At 46.3% G+C, this 17,210-nt stretch overlaps 1 protein-coding gene across 1 annotated transcript in view; it reads right to left on the reverse strand.

The window, feature by feature from the left end:
* Positions 1 to 17,210, reverse strand: part of SLIT3 (slit guidance ligand 3) — a 627,706-nt gene that overhangs the window by 573,061 nt on the left and 37,435 nt on the right. The window contains exons 2-3 of the mRNA XM_007447825.1: positions 9,497 to 9,568; positions 3,285 to 3,356 (exon numbers count right to left, since the gene is read on the reverse strand). Of these exons, the coding sequence (XP_007447887.1) occupies positions 3,285 to 3,356; positions 9,497 to 9,568 (144 nt within the window). The remainder of the gene's footprint in view (positions 1 to 3,284; positions 3,357 to 9,496; positions 9,569 to 17,210) is intronic.

Here is a 17,210-nt window from a genome sequence, read left to right on the forward strand (position 1 = left end):
ACATAACGGGGAAAGAGCAGAGTTTCTCAACCTCAACACTACTGACATTTTGGACTGGGTAATTCTTTGTTGTGCGAGCTATTCTGTACATTGTAGGATGTTTAGCCACATTCCTGACTTCTACTCAATACATGCTATTAACATCCTACAGTTCTGACAACCAAAAATGTCTCCAGACATTGCCAAGGGTCCTCTGGCGGGGAAAACTGGTCCCAGTTCAGAACCACTGGTATAGAACAAAAACCTAAGTATTTGATAAATATTCTACAAGTGCTTACTATCATGCTTTGTGCAAACCTTAGAGATTAACAGTTAAATGGAACATAATTCCTCATCTCCAAATACTCATAGTTCTGCGGAGAGACAATCAGGCAAATAGGGAATTAAAATATGGCATAAGTGCTATGATATGGACCACAATGTGTTGTCATGAGGAAAGGGGCACCTAACTCAGCCTGGAGCACAGGTCCTTTCACGGAGGAATAGAGAATTCCTGAGTAGAGACCTGAAGGACAGGATTCTCTCCCTTTTCCCTGTAAGCCTCAAGAGATTACACCCGTAATGACCATTCCAAACGAAAATAAACATTACAGAAATGATACAATTTCCAGCCTCTTTCAGAGTATGATCAATAAAGATTAATTTACTACCAAATACAGAGACACAGGTAAAGTAAGCCAGTAGTGAGAGCCAGGGATGATGGCACAATCAGCCCTCTACCTCTTCCGTTGTTAATAGCAAATACATTGTAATTTCCCACTCTGTAGTCCTCTGTCTGCGGGCAGACTGGATAACCAAAACCAGATAAACACTAGTCAGGATCACATCACACACACCGACACTGAAAGGCCTTAAATGAGAGAGCCTGTCCAGCTGTACGTACTAGTCCAACCACCTATACTTCCATTCTTCTTCCTGACCAAGGACTTCTCAGCTCACTTGCAATATAAGTCAGAAACTGGCTAGCTGTTCACTAAGCCTGTTTCCTCTACTTCCAGGGCATACAGCTCGACTACTTTCCTAGCCTCCCCTGCAGCTTACTGTGGCCACATGACTGAGTTCCAGCCCAAGGTATGTAACAGTAGAAGTAACATGTAGTCCTTCCAGGTCTTTCCCATGAAAACCTCCCATGTACAATCCTTCCTGCTGTTTTCCCGTCCACTAGCTTGAGGCCGACAAACACTGGTACCTTGGAAGCCACGACTTAAAGACGGCAGAGCCAGGGAATGGAAGGACCCCATGTCCCGAAGTCTCCCCTTGGAGGAGAGAGGCCCAGCCACCAGGAATGGCCTTACTGGGTTTTATATGAATAAGAAGTAAACTTCCACCCTGTTAAGCTATGAGATTTGAGGGTTTATCTAGTACAGCAGCTAGCATTACCCTCTTAATACACCAAAGCAGAGAAACAGCCAGGTTTACCCTACAACTGTAATCCTCTCAGTCCCTCAGACGTACAAGGTATTTCAGCCATGTTGACCAAGCCAAAGAAAAGAGCCTTTTGCTAGACTATTCCACTGATATTCCCTGGAGTTCAATGGGTATGTGAGAGGCTATTTGCAGGGCCATTGCTAAAGATCACATTTCATCAAATGCTTGCAGCAGAGAAATATGAAAGGACGTGGGCTTTGATGTCAGACAGATGTGGCTTTGAATCTTGGCTCCCCCCACTGACAATTCTTTGGCTTCATCTCCCCCAGCCTCTGTTTCTTCATCTGCAAAATGAGGGTAATCACACCTCACAGGAATTTTGTGGGGATAAAATAACAGATAGCATATAATATACTGGCATAGTTCCCAGCATGTCCAAGGTACTCAATTAGCTCTTTCCCAACAGCCATGAGATTAATGAATTGGGAATTTATTTATACTTCTAATCAGAAGACTACGCAAGAAGTGGCCTTCTCACAAAGGATTTTGTATTTTTTCTTCCACGTAAATGTTGAGTATTTCATACAAAGGAAGCAGGTTCAACAAGTACTTTTATTATTATGTTTCCTGGGTCTAAATAAGGAGAAGAGTTAACATTTTAAGAAACTTAAAAGTAGAGACAGAGGCAACATTCATTATTTTTATCTCTGTTTTCCCTTGTAAGAAATTAAAGTCATATCTTCAAACCAACAAGAGAACGTATGCTGACCTTTGACCCAGAGGGAGAGCAATGAATGAGACAGTTCACAACACAGAGTGGGGAGTAAAGGCTTTTGCTGGGTAATATCCCTTCCCCTTCTCAGGTTGCCCCAGATGGAATGACTCCAAGGGAAAAGATGGCGGATTACAAAGCTCACAAGTTGGTGGAAAGTCCTGTACCTTACCCAAGCCTATCTCTGTAGATGAGATTTGGAAACAGGACAGGTGAAGATGGGAAGATCCTGAAGCTGGAGGAGCAGAGAGCTGTTGCAGGCCCGTCCCCCGAAATGCAGGAGAAGGAGGCTGAACTATCAGGTCAACCAGGATACAGAAGGAAGCATGGAAAGAGCCGCCCACCAGAATGACTAAGTGCTCCTGGGGACAATCCCCTCTCAAAGGGCAGAAAGCAAATATCCAGATGTTATGAGCTGCCAGATGTGATTAACCGAGGGAAGGGGAAGCTGCCCACTTAACTATCTGAGCAGTCTCCCTCATCACAGTGACCCGAGAGTTTTCTGCAAAAGCATTAATCAACAAAACGAGTGGAGGCTCCATCCATCTCCCATCCCCACCCCTTTTGCTCTCTCCCTCTGTCAGAGTCAGAACAGTGGCCTATTTTTAAACCACTGGCAATGCATTCTCTCATGAAAATATGTGGGCTTCCTGACACAGGCTGACGCTCACTCAGAGGAGATACAGGCACACACCGAAGGCCTCGCCTACCCGCCTGCCCTTCTGCTCCCGTGAGAATGGGGCAGAGGGGGCCCCGAGGAGAAGGCCTGAGGAGGGAGCCTGCTACCCAGGTATAGGAGTAGGGAGCTCCTGATGCTAGTTTCCGTGACAGGGATATAGCTAACTGAGGTCCTTCGTCCCCCACAGAAGGGAAGCCTGAGGCTTGGGCAGGAACAAGCCCCACGTACAGCTACCAAGACAGAGCTGAAGGCTGGGAAGCAGAAAAACAGGCCCAGATGCCAATTCTAGCATCTTTTAAAGAAAAAAAGTTTAAATGGGTTTCAGGCAACTAATGTGCTTTAAATATAATAGCAAACGTTTTATTAAACACTGGAGCCCTCTTCTTTTCTTAGCAAGGCCACAACGAAGAAGCCAATTTACAAACAAATAAGGCTTTTCAAGAAAGGAGGTTGTGCTGTACTTACAATCGCTCCAGCTGCTTCAGATCCTGGAAGGCGCCTCTCTCGATGACGCTGACCTGGTTGTCTTCCAGATGCCTGGAACCACAAAGGCGGCAATGGTCAAGGACAAGCGGGCCTCAAGGATCCTCGTACTAGGCTGCAGGCCATGCAGGCATGGTCACTCAGCCTCTCCCTCGACCCTCGGATGGGCCCCCTCAGCCAGGATCAGTCTGGGGGGACAAGATAATTCACATCCCAGCTTGGTGTCACGGTAACCAGCGTTTCACCGCCTGCATACTTCTACCTGACAGATTGGTTTCCAAGCCTCTATTTTAAGAATGTTCTCAGCAAATACCCTCCCAAGCACTGCAGGATGTTGCACAGAAAAAGAAGAGGTAAAAGCTGCTTCTTATAAAAACCACACGTATATTCAGCATCTCTTCCCTCGGAGCTCCCTCCTCCAAGGATTCAAAAATACTTCATTGAAAAGGGCCTTCTCTGCTCACTCTGTCTCTGGGTCACCTCGTAGAAAGGTGAAGCTATTGCTGGGTGCCTGCCTGTGCCGGAAACGCCACAAGCCCAGAGCCCGGCCGCTCCCAACATGAAGGTGATGGTCACAAAAGCTAAGTCCTCCCAGCCACAGGCTCTGCTGACCTCCAAAGTCCTCCAAGCAGATGATTAAAAGTTTGATTCATGCATGTGGCATATCCTAAGAATTGAGAAGACAATGAAACATCTGTTTCCCTAAGTTGGGAAAAAAAAAAAAAAAAAAATGGCAGCTTAAAATGGATTAACTGAACAGTAGGAAAGAGAAGTGAGGCTGCATAGTTTCCATCCAGGGCTGACCCTGGTGGCTGAATGGGACTTAGCCGGGATGCAGTTGTGATTGAAGGATGTTTCTTTGGTAGGTGGAGTTTAGAAGGGCTGTGGGTTCCTCTGGATCAGGCAGGAGGACAGGCGCCCTGAGGCACCTGACGGAAAAGCAGAAGGAAGAGTAGCCTTGAGGAAGCTTGGCCTTCACTTCAGAATAACTCCTTGCATGCCAGCCCTCCACCTCTGAGATATTTCATAACCCCCTGCACTTCTTAGGCTTAACACTCAGGCCCTTGTGTTTATTTTCAAGTCCATCTTCCTCACAGTGCCTAAGGACCAAGGGGATAAGGTCTTCTGTTCATCATCACAGTCCCAGCCCTAACACAGGTGCCCAGCACAGCAGCCACTTCATAGACTTAGTGAATGAATAAAACACTAAAGAGGACGTTGCACCATAGCACATACTGATTTTACATCGAGGAAAAGGCTATAGTCCAGGACACATGAAGTTTCCGACTATCAGAGCGATGGGGATATTTTGTATGGGCTCAAAGATACACTTTATATTTTTGTGAATTTGTTGCAAACATTTAAAATAATCGGGATATTACACACACATACACACCCCACAGAAGAAACTCCAAAATCAGCTCTCATATTTCCAAATATCAACAACTTTGGATGAGGCCAGAGTCCTCATCCACTCTGATTCACACATTTATGTTCCTTCTGTCCCCTGTAGGCTGGTCTCATATAGGCTCCTCACTTAACATACATGGGCTCCCAGGAACAGAGGTTAAGAGACTTGCCCAAGGAGAAATTATTTGTAAGAAGTCACACAGCTAGTGAGGGTGGACCTAACTCCCAATCTGGTGTGCTTATCAAATTTGGTTGAGAATCCCTTTCCTGATTTCTTACTAGCTGATGGTGTGCTTTTGAACTATCTGGCCAACCTCTCAGAGGCTCGGTTTCCTCATCCGTAAAATGACACAAATAAAACATTTCATAAGTCCTTGTAAGAATAAAAGTGGAATAAAGTATATAAATCATCTAGCCCAGGATCTGGAGTACAATCAGAGGCTTAATAAATGTTCTTTTCCTCCCCTTTTCTTCCTTTTCCATCCCGCCATATGGCAAGGAGGGCCTTGGAATGCTAGTAGACTCACACCAGCACATCTTGCTAAACAGGGAACCAGTTCAGTATTTGTGACTGGGGGTTTGTTCATCTGGGTTTTTACTATCAATCAATCCATCATAGAGCTTGCTGTCATTACTTGCCAATTGTTACAAGGGGCAACACTATAGGATGGCTTAGTGTCACATTCCCTCAGCGTTTCTGAAGGAGTCTATCTAACTCCAACCTCCCATGAGGAATCTCTTAGTTCTGTCCTAATTAATCTAACACTACCAGCTTCTTTCAGAAAGGGGAGTAGAAGGGATGGTTGATACCTGCCCCTCCTCCTCTTTGCTCAAGCCCTGGGAGGCTAACTTTTACCGGCTTCATCAGGAAGCTTCCTTGACTCTGGTTTCCTGTTGGGTTCAGCCAACCAGCAGGAGATGAGAGGGTGGGAGAAGAGGGAATGAGGTGGGGGATTTATTCCCAGCTCCCTCCCTCCCTGCCAAGTCACTGCAGGTGGACTGCATTCCTCTACCTAAGACCCCAGGCGCTAACAGGCAGTCCTTCCTTTGCTGGGCTCAGGTAACCACTCCCTCCTGCTGGTCCTTGAGGCTCAGAGGGGACTAGCCACCGTTGTTGCTAGCCCCAGGGAACCGCGCCAACTAACTCTTCCTGGTTTCTCTTAATCTCACCCACACCTCTGCAAATAAATCTTTATTTAAGCTCTCCTCATTTGTCCTGCTGGGATCCTGACTGGTAAGGTAGCTAGGGTCTCTTCTGGATCTACTTCCTAGACCGATCAGAATCCAGCCTAGTACCCGGTCTTTAAAGGCTCAAGAAATAACCAACACTTGATGAATAAATGGATCACTGAATGAATGAGCTGTGAACTTCCCATCCAGACTTTTAGGCTGCGATGCAATTCAGGAGTTTGTGCTCAAACCATCGCTATCACTCTCATTTTACTGAGCAGATGCAGGAGACCCGGGGATCCAGGAGGGGCTGGACACCCAGAAGGGCTGACTATGGCTTGAATCTGTTCTGAGTTAGAGGGACACAGACCGTGCTCATTTTCAGTTCTTTCGGCATTGTTATTTTTTTACTTTTAACACTGGATCAGAATCGGAAATCGCCCCCATGTGATGATGGCTGGGGTGGAGTTTAACTCTTTAATTAACCCCATTTGGGATAAAGCTGGTTCCCACATTGTGGGCATACTTGCAAGAGTTCTTGCAACAGACTACTAAGAAAGGGAATATAATTGATACCACCAGAAGAGACCTTTTCCTATTCCTGCCCCTTGGAAGAAAGAATTGTTATAAGCAATTCTTATATCTTCCCCCTGAATGTACTTTATTTGGGGAAAACCTCTGGATGAAGCCGAAGTTCCCCAATCTCCATTTTATTTGCTTTCGCCCATTCACCTGCACCGTATTAACAGTTCTGCATGGAAATGGGTGGCAGGCTCAAATTATTCAAGACGACTGAGTCTCTTCTGGTTTCACTATAAACTGTAAATAAGAAACAGATACGGGGAATACGCCGAGGTGTGATGAAAGCTTTTCAGAAAGACAGTTGTCTAGGTTACTCAGCTAAAAAGAATAGACTGAGGGAAAATATGGTTTAAACGTCTGGATACTTTATTGGTGTCAGTTAGAAAGCATTTCAGCTACCCCACGTAGCAGATTCTTTCACACTAATAAAGGGCCACTTGAATGGGATTGTCTTTGAGTTGCTAAGGAAGATAATGAAACACAGTATATTAATAGAGTCTATGAAGTGAGGGGAGGGGGAGGGTTGCAGCACTGCTTATCAAAATAAGAAGGATGTACCAATTAACTGAAAAGATAAACTGTAGTCAAAGGAATGTTGTAGACCATCCAGAGGATATTACTATGATCTTTTGTGATTATTTTAAACTTTCTATTTGCAGACAGCAGATATGGAAATTGGAATTTTTATTAGTCTTTCTGATGTAATGGTAAGAAAATCAAAGGGTTGTTTCTGACTTTGTTAGAAAAATGAAGCATCAGGTGAAATTTCTGACTTGTATGAAAGGACATTTCTCACAGATTCTGGGGGGAAAAAATGGGAAAAAAATAGAGAAGTTAAGTGTTTGTTCTTTAAGTTGGTAAGTGCCCTGGAATCAGGAGTTTACTGCCTGTAACTCCTTAATAAAAATCACCCTAAAACTGAGCCATGAAAATCCCCCACCTTTATGCCAATCTCCATTCTGATCCACACACACTTGTGGGAGCTGCCAGTCATTTGACAGACGCATGACTGCTTGGGGCAAAAGAAAGACCTGGCAGAGGGTAGGGTCTTCCCTCCAGGGATGGTGGGAGGGGGGCGTGCACTGGCCAAAGACCAGAGACCACATCGAGGGGAGAGCATCTGCTAGCTGGAGGCCCAGCACTCAGATCCTAGCAGTGCCATACCCTGTTGCTCAGGGAAACTCCGGTCAGCCACTTGCACATCACGCTGTACTTACCAAATTCCTAGACTCTCACCTTCCTGGTTTTCTAAACTTCCTATAACACAAATGAACAGAGGCACTGCATGGAGGTTAGAAAGCACACATTCTGGCTTCTGAGTCCTCCTCCTTCAGTTCCCTGCTATGTCGAGTTGGGACCACTTAACCTATCTGTGCCTGTTTCCTCTGGGCAGATAAGGGTTAATAACTATGTAACAGAGCTTGGTCTGTGGAAGGTACCATATATGCATCAGTTATCATCGTGACCATCTACTTCTCAATCAGGAGAACAATGGGACACAAGTAATGTTCCACAGGTTTCAGTGAGAATAAACACATTGTTCATGAAAGTGTCAAAATCATAAAGCATTATATGTGTAACTATTAGGGTTAGAAGGACTTCTAAATACTTGTCATGGGTCAAACTGCATGCCCCCCAAAATTCATATATTGAAGGCCTAACTCCCAATATAACAAAGAGTGACTTTATTTGGAGACAGGGTCTTTACTAAGTGATCAAGTTCAAATGAGGCCATTAGGATGGATCCTAATCCAATAGGACTGGTGTCCTTATAAAAAGGGAAAATTTGGACACAGAGACAGACATGTGTAGAAGGAAGACAATGCAGAGAGACCCAGAGACAGCTATCGTAAAGCCAAGGAACCCCTGAGGCTACCAGAAGCTAGAAGAGAGGCCTGGACCACATCCTTCCCTCAGAGTCCTCAAAAGGAACCAAACCTGCCAACACCTTGATTCTGGGCTTTGGAAACTGAGACGATAAATTTCTGTTGTGTAAGCCCCCCAGTCTCTGGTACAAAGTTACAGTAGCCCTAGAAAACGAATATACTACTCATTCCCTATTTTACAGATGAGAAAAGTAAGGCCCAAAGGAGTACAATAGGGTACGAGGTCACATGGGCAGATAATTCTAAGTCAGGACCAGAACCTAATATTTCCAGTCCCCAGAATACAACTCACTGTATTATAACAGGCTATGAGTAAAAAGAAGGAGGTGGCTTTAGATACCAAGACTTTAGCTGCTACTTCTAGTAAAAAGCTGCCAGCTAAGATTCCAGGACACGACAAACACCAAGGCGGTGGCCGGATTCCCCAGGCTGCACTCCAGGTCTGGAGCCACATTTATGGGTCAAAATCACCTTCTGAGTAAAGAAGGAAAGAGGGTCCAATTCCTCCTCTCTTGTACCTCTGAATGTCTGAGACTCATAAGTGGACAAGAATTTGGGCAGCTTCTTATCACTCAGATTTAGGGATGGATGAAAGTGTTCAATATTTAGCAGTGAAACCTGATTATTTCTTGCTCCCCTGCTGCACCAGTGCCCCTCTCAAATTTTGCTACCTGTCTGCACAGCTGCAAGTGTTCAGCAAGGGCTCTGACCCTGTCTGACTCTCTCCCTCCTTCCTCCCCTCCTCTCCATTAAGCAACAAGATAAATAACTTTTGTCCTGATTGCTCTTTTAATTCACAGGCTGGGGGAGAAATTATCATCTCTATGGAAGGGAAGCATGGTTAGCCGACCTGACCCTGCTGTCATCCTAGAAGCTGGGCATGTTGATTTATTTGTGTATAACCTTCTGTGTTCCCTGTCACTGGAACTGACTTCTTCCATTGGTCTAGCCCAGCCTACAGCACGGAGACACAGAATGAGACAGCTGGGGAAGGCAACCTGGATGTACTAATGAAGGGCTTTCTGCTGCAGAAGGGCGAATTCTTGTTGCCCAGTGCTTGGGGGTGTGATGTCAGGGCAGTGGGACATTTTCACAAGGCTGAAGAGCTGAGAGTGAAAATGCATTGGAGAGCCACGCGTTACTTACAAGACTCGGAGGTTCTTGAGTCCAGCGAAATCGGTCTTGGTGATCCTGGTGATGTTATTTCTATCCAGGTCACTGCAATGGAGAACAAATTTGGGTCAGATTTTTGCAGGTTACACTTATGGTCTATTTAACCCAGACTGCCTTAAGCTGGAGGGACGTTGCTTGTTAAGGAGAAGGCAATTCCAATGATTAATGATATTCCCTAGAGCATGCCCAACCAACCCGAAGGACACTGTATGGAATAAGCTAGCCATTATGTACACAGTAGAGCCCTGGTATGTTTAGCTGCCTGGCTTCTCTTGCCCCTTCTTCAGATAACAAATTTTTCTTTGGAAGCCCCCCTCCCCCAGCTCTTGGATTGTATCATACAAGTGGGGCTGACCCCTCTCCCCAACTCTGGAGATGGGCACCTGATCTAGGCCAGGCTTATAAGCATCGTCACTCCCTATGACCACAGTAATTGTTTCAGGAGTACACACATGACTCAAATTCCCAACAGCTTTCGCTCCACTGGAGTTGCCAGAAGCTATCTAGCTACCATGAAGAGAGAATTTCCAGAGTCAGGAGATGAAAAGAGACTGGTTCTGGTGCTATGCTAGGAGTAGCTGGATCCACCCATGCCTGATGCCAGAAACCTCTGTATTTTGAGATTATGTGAGCCAATCTATCCCATCTCCCTTATATTTTGTCTTAAATCAGTTTGAGTTGAATTTTCTATCACCTGAAACCAAAGGAATCTTGACCGACTTTGGTACCCACCTGTCTATTTTCCAGCTAATCTGCAAACTCTCTGAGGGCAAAGACCATATCTCATTTAACTCCATAGCCCAACACAGCAGACCATGTGCCTGGCAAGAGTAATCTCGTACAACAGGTAAAGACAGCTTCATGGGTTACTCCTGCCCCAATTTGTAGGCTGAAGCTCCTGAAAATGGCCCCAAAGAGAAGAATTTGCCACGGAAGAGCTCAAAGCATTATGGTGGCGTTGGTGTCCCGGAGAAGGAGGCACCTTGGATGGTAGAAAACCAAGATTAGAGAAAACCAAAGTCAAGAGAGAACTTGTGAACAATCGTGTAAATACCGTGTTCACTAAAGCTATCTACGAAGACGGGATACAAAAAAAAATCTTTTTAAAAAAGGACCATGAATAATATGTTACAGTTTTTAATAATGGAGGCTGAACAATTAATTCCTATTTACCATGTCTCCTTGATCAGAAACTTTTCAAGGTTTTGGCCAAGTTGGAGTTTAGCTTTGCTTCCTGCCAGAACATTTAGGTACTAAAAGGCCATTTTCCCAATGATGGATCCCCATCCATACGTTCACTACCTCTTTGGTTCTCCTACTCAGGTCCTAAAGTTGCCATCCTGTTATTATGCCTCAGAAAGACCTGTGAGTTCTCAAGTTGCATAAAATGAAAAGGGAAACAATTTTCAGATTCTAGCACTCTGTATAAAGAAAAATCAAATTGGAGGAGGGATTACTCTCCTGATTTCAAAAGTCATACTGAAATAAAAATCAAGTGAGTCCTGGAGCCCCCTCCCTGGGGAACCACCTCCCTTCGTCATCCAGTTTTCCTCTATCTAAAGTAACAATCATTTAGGTTATTACAGAATATTGAGCAGAGTTCCTTGTGCTATACAGTAGGTCCTTGTTGGTTATCTATTTTAAATACAGTAGGCGATATATATATACGTATAGCTGATTCACTTTGTCATAAAGCAGAAACTAACACACCATTGTAAAGCAATTATACTCCAATAAAGATGTTAAATAAATAAATTAATAAATCCAGTAGTGTGAATATGTAAATCCCAAACTCCCCCCAAATTTAAAAAAATACAGTAACAATCAAAGTTGTTTCTTTCTTTTTTTTTTTTAACATCTTTCTGCTTTATAACAAAGTGAATCAGTTATACATATACATATGTTCCCATATCTCTTCCCTCTTGCGTCTCCCTCCCTCCCACCCTCCCTATCCCACCCCTCTAGGTGGTCACAAAGCACCAAGCTCATCTCCCTGTGCTGTGCGGCTGCTTCCCACTAGCTATCTACCTTACCAAAGTTGTTTCTTAACAAGCTTGTGATGGAGAGAGGCAGCATTTAGACTTCTCAGACTAAGCTGAGGGCTGGTAAAGGAGAGCAAGAGTCACACAGGGAAATAATGAAAGCTGTTCATGCAAGGAGTGGACACCAGCACACAGACAGGAATCTGTGTGTGCTCATCATCACCCCGAGTTCCTTCTTACCCCCCATCTCAACTGGGATGGATGTTTGGGGACCGTGACAACTGAGAATATGACAATGAAACCAAGGGTTTAATCACCAGGACACAGCGTGGTAACTCGGCAGCTTGTGTTAGCGGCTGCGGCACGGATATTTTCAATTAATATTTATTTATGAAGGGGCACAAAGTGTGCCGCTGAAATGCCGAGGACTTGGAGGCATGGATTCGGGTGGGGGCTGTGGGGTTGTCTCAGGCACAGAGTCAGTATTTGGGAGGCTGAGCTTCAGAGGGAAGCAGCCATGAGTTTGAATGCCTGCCCTGCCACTTACTGAGTGACTTATGGGCAGTTCTCTTCATCTCCAAGGCTCAGTTTCTCCAACACCCTCTAACTGACGGTGACAATCCTGACCTCAAGAGTTTTTAAGAGGGTTAAATGAGATGATGACACATACACAGTGCTTATCAGGCACTCGTTAAATAATCATGGCAGCTACCGTTACTATAATTAGTTGAGTCACAGCACCAAGAGTGGTCCCCTTCTGCTGCCTCTCCCGTGCAGTGTGTCTAGGACACCTATTTCCCTGGTATCTGGCTACAGAGAGAGGGTAGGGAGAGAGCTCTGTTGTCTGTCTGCCCCAAACCCCACTGCCACCACTGCCCAACGCACACACTGCCAGGGAGGCCAGGGAGCATATGGGTTTTGGGTGACACAGGTCAGGGTTCAAATCTCTGTCCTGCTCCCCACTCCTAGCTGTGTGAACTTAAGTAACTGACTTAAGTTCTCTGAGCTTCCATGCTTTACATAATAACCCTCTCCTGCTTGCAGACCTTGGTTTGGTGAGGACAGAGCCTGGATTGCCAACCTGCTTGGCTGAAAATGGGAACTAAGGAAACTGACACTGAGAAGAGGATGCACCACCTCACGTGTCCGTCCCTTCCCCAGCCCCATCATCCCAGGCCAGGCTCCTTAGCCAGGTTTCTCAGCCTTCAGCTCTGTCCTTTGAAGAAATCAGTCTGCTTTAGCTCAGTATGAGTCCTGAACCATCTGCAGGCACGAATGATCCCATCCGGGGTGATGTTAGACGGGGAAGCCATTACAGCACCTAGATCGGGGGTAGGGTGGGGAAGTGGGGCCGTTTCATCAATAAGACATGTCTACAAACAGTTTCTTTGACACACCCGTCCTCAAGAGGTGGAGTCTCTGCCCCTTTCCATTGAGCCTGAGCAGGCCTTTGTGACTGCTTGGACAAAAAGGATTCTGGCAGAAGTGATGCTGCAGAACTTCTGAGGCTAGATTAGAAAAGGCAATAAGTGACTGCCTGGCTGCTTCTCAGAGCACTTGCATTGGAGCCCTGAGCTGCCATGTGAGGTCAGAAGACCTGAAATCCCCAATGGTAAGATCATGTGAGGGGACCAGAGAGAGGGGGGCACCTGAGGAGCTTAGGATGCCATGGGAATCACCAGGGTATTATATTAGTATTCACAAAATGTGGTTGCCATGCATTGAACACTGGAGCAGAGACTGGCAAGTTGTCCACTGCACCATTTTCCTTCTGTCCAGTGCACAGAGATAGACCACATTTCCCAGCTTCCCTCGCAGGGAGATGCAACCATGTGACTGAGTTTCATCATTATTACATGAGCACGAGTAATATATGCCACCTTCAGGCCTGTTCCATAAAACTTCCTGCCCAGTCCTGCCCAGCCATCATATCATGCTGCCCATCTCCAGCTAGGGTCTAAGCATATTCTACTATATCAGGGTAACCAATGACTGCCAGAAAAATGAATGAATTAATAGAACAGAACAGAATAGAATGTACCATCATATGTCTTAAAGAAAGTGAAGGGATACTCCCAGTGGCTTTGCTGCTCCCCACTCCAGCCAAGTTGGTGCATTTTTTATCCCATCTCCCCTGCGAGATCTGGGCCCGTACAAGCGCTGAGCCCCTTTGCAAACTCCAGGGGAAAGTGCTTTCTTGCTGTTTTTGCCCATGTCTGGTTTCTACCACGTTCCTCATCATCTACCACATCGCTTTCATAAACAGGCATCACCATGGTAAACTCCTGCATTATTTTTCCCCGTCACAATCAGTGAATCATACACCAATGCTGTGACTTGGAGCTCTGCGGTATTTCCACATCTGTTTGACACCTTTGGTGGGGTGGGAAGGAAGTGCAATTCAGAACAACATTGGAAAAAATGAAACAAAAATGTTCTAGGGCAGACCACTGTCCTTATCTTGGCACGTGTATATTCATCCTTCTTTTGATTCATTATGTGGCATCCTTGCAAAAATTTTTTTGCCGTGGCACATTCAGGAAGGGCAAGGAGCAAAAAAACAACCCACAGTGAGGCAGCACGGGGTTGGAGAAAAGAGCTTCAACTATAAACTCAGAAGATGTGGATTTGAGTCTCCACTTGCTTACTTCTTAGCTACGTGACTTTGAGAAAGTCACTTAACTGTATGGAGCCCCAGTTGTTGGTATTGTTGATGAAACTTTTACAATGTATGACCCAAAATACCAGATCTACGGGATTGCTATGAGGCTCAAGAGGTAAAGTATGTGAGGAAATGCTTTCTAAACAGCATTTGGAGTGGTTAATTTTCACCCACAGCCAACAACTGGTAGGGAGAGGATGCAGAGGATAGATTAGCACTGGCTTCACAAAAGATGTTTATCTGTGACGGTGAAACATACAGAGTTAGAGAATACACCATCACTTCAGATCAGACTTTAAGACCACCTGCCCTCTGTATGACCAGTGTATACAGAGCGCCGCCTTCTGGGTTTCAGGAAAGAAGATAAGGTCTCAACATATGGTGGACTTGTAAGGGCTGCCCTACAACACAGTAGTCCCTAATGCAGGGAGCAGTCCCTAATGCAGCGGAGATTAGTAGTTGACTCATGTTGAGCATGATGCTTAGGGGGCCCTTGCGAGAGGTAGGAGGCTGGATTCACGACCCATAAAGTCCTGACCATTTTGAGATCTCCAGTTCTCAGATTTGGGGGCCCAGGCCAAGTGGGCTGAAAAATTATGGCTTGGTTCTTGCTGTCAGAGAGCTTGCAGTCTAGCTGAGGAGACGGACTAAGATTTATGAGATACTTAGAGAACGACGTAAGAACATGCAAAATTAAATGTTAAGAGATGTGGTCTACAGTCGGTGGGGAGTGGGCAGTCAGAGATCTGAGAGAGACGTCACAGCAGGAACTCAGAGAGAAGACCCCCTGGAACGGATGGGAAGGAAGTGAGGGGGAGGGGGTGACAGCAGGGGCCGCGCAGGGGTCACAGAGAAGTGGCGGGTCTGGGTGGGGGGGAGCAGCAAGCTCCTGAACAAGCCTTCAGAGGGTGTGATGCACTCACATCAAGATCGCGTCGCCCGATTTGGGGAATCCCGCTCGGGAAAGGGTAGGAGGGGCCCAAATTCAGATGTCTCTTGCCTAGACTAACCCCTTGTTTATCACCAGGAAAGAAGCGGTTCCAACCAAACCAGAAGAAGTTGGCAAGGGGGCTGTGGCCTCAGTTGCAGTTATTCACCTTTCTCCACTGCTGGGAGGCTGACCTGAATGGACCACATTGCAAGGCTGGCTCCTGGGCCCTGTTCTCTTTGAGCTGGGCAGGAGCTGGGAGGAAGGGGGAAGAGGGAGGAAAGGCACTCACTCTCCTGGTTGCCACCCTGAGAGGTCACCCAGGTTAGCCAGTGTGGCCACCCAAGGTCCCGGCTCCCCCTCATGGCGGACGGCTTCCTGCCCCAGAACACTTGGGCTCCTCTCCTCTCTTCTGGTTTAGGCGACGGTCGCTCCATCGCCTCTAGTCCTGACGGGATTGAGTCCTGGTTCCCTGAGCCACACCCACACCTCTGAAATAGCCCCTTGTAAATCGGCCCTCCTCAAATAACCCTAATTTGAGTTTTTCCACCTGTTTTCTATTTCTGACAGATTCACCATTCACTCATTCATTCATTCAACAAACATAATCTTGACCATTAAGTCTGAGGTCCTGGACTAAATGCTCGGAACCAGGGGTAAACTGGCATCGTCTGTGTCCTTAAGGAGCTCAAGAGTTTAGTGGGGAAGAAATAAATAAAGCGTCAAATACCACAGACTGTGGTAAGCATCCTACACTAGGGGCTCACAAACATTTTCTTTAAAGGGCCAGATAATAAACAAGTTAGATTCTGCTGGCCATATTTTCTATTGTAACGTTTGACTTTGCTTCCTAGCATGAAATCGGCCACAGACAATACACAATCTAATGGGTGTGGCCATGCTCCAATAAAACTTTATTTACAAAACAGGATGAAGGTTGGATTTGCCTGGAGGCTACAGTGTACAGCCTCCTGCTCTAGACTGTGCCAGACAAACACAGGGCGGATAGGGGAGGGTGGGATGAATTGAGAGATTAGGTTTGACATAAATACACTATCCATGTGTAAGATAGATAGCTAGTGGGAACCTGTGGTATAGCACAGGGAGCTCAGCTTGGGTGCTCTGTGATGACCTAGATGGGCGGGATCGGGGGGGAGGAAAGCCGGGGGGGGGGTGGGGGGGGGGGGGGATGATGGGAAGGAGGCCCAAGAGGGAGGGGATATATGTATATGTACAGCTGATTCACTTCATTGTACAGCAGAGACTAACACAACATTGTAAAGCAATTATACTCCGATTAAAAAAAGAAAAAGCTGGGCTTCCCTGGTGGCACAGTGGTTGAGAGTCCACCTGCCGATGCAGGGGACACGGGTTCGTGCCCCGGTCCGGGAAGATCCCACATGCCGCGGAGCAGCTGAGCCCGTGAGCCGTGGCCGCTGAGCCTGCGCGTCCGGAGCCTGTGCTCCGCAATGGGAGAGGCCACAACAGTGAGAGGCCCGCGTACCGCAAAAAAAAAGCTTATGGGAGAGTATAGAGGAAGGAGTACTGAGTTCTCCGGTTTTCAGGGTCAGTAGAGGCTTCTCTGAAAAGTAACATTTTAATTGAGACCTCAAGAATGACTTGGCCATAGCCAGGTTGGTTGGCATGGGAATATGTGGGAGGGAGAAAAGAGGATTTCAATAAAAGAAACAGCATGTATAAAAACCCAGAGGCATTGCCTCAGGATAACCACGAGCAGATTTGTTTAGCTGTTACTTTTGGCATGTTGCAGGGGAAAGTGGGACACTCCTTCTTTCCCTCCTTCCTTCGTTACTTCCTCCCCCTCTCTCTCTCCTTCCCTTGCATCCTTCCTTTCTTCCTACAGCATGCCTTTATTAAACACCTACTCTGAACCTGGCACGGTGCTCGTGGCTAGGGTATTGCACAACACCCGGAAGATTCCTTTCAGGAACTCTGTGATTCACGCCATGGCCCCTGCTGTCACTCTTATTCTCTTGGAGAGTGTGGCAGACAACTTCTAGGGCAGCCTCCAGATCCCTGCTCCCTAGTGTCAGCACCTTTCCCCTCTCCTTGAGCGTGGGCAGGGCCTGATGGCTTGCTTCCTGCTGGCGTAAT

The sequence above is a fragment of the Lipotes vexillifer genome, unplaced genomic scaffold (assembly GCF_000442215.2).
Source record: "Lipotes vexillifer unplaced genomic scaffold, Lipotes_vexillifer_v1.1 scaffold370, whole genome shotgun sequence".
NCBI classification, from domain to species: Eukaryota; Metazoa; Chordata; class Mammalia; order Artiodactyla; family Lipotidae; genus Lipotes; species Lipotes vexillifer.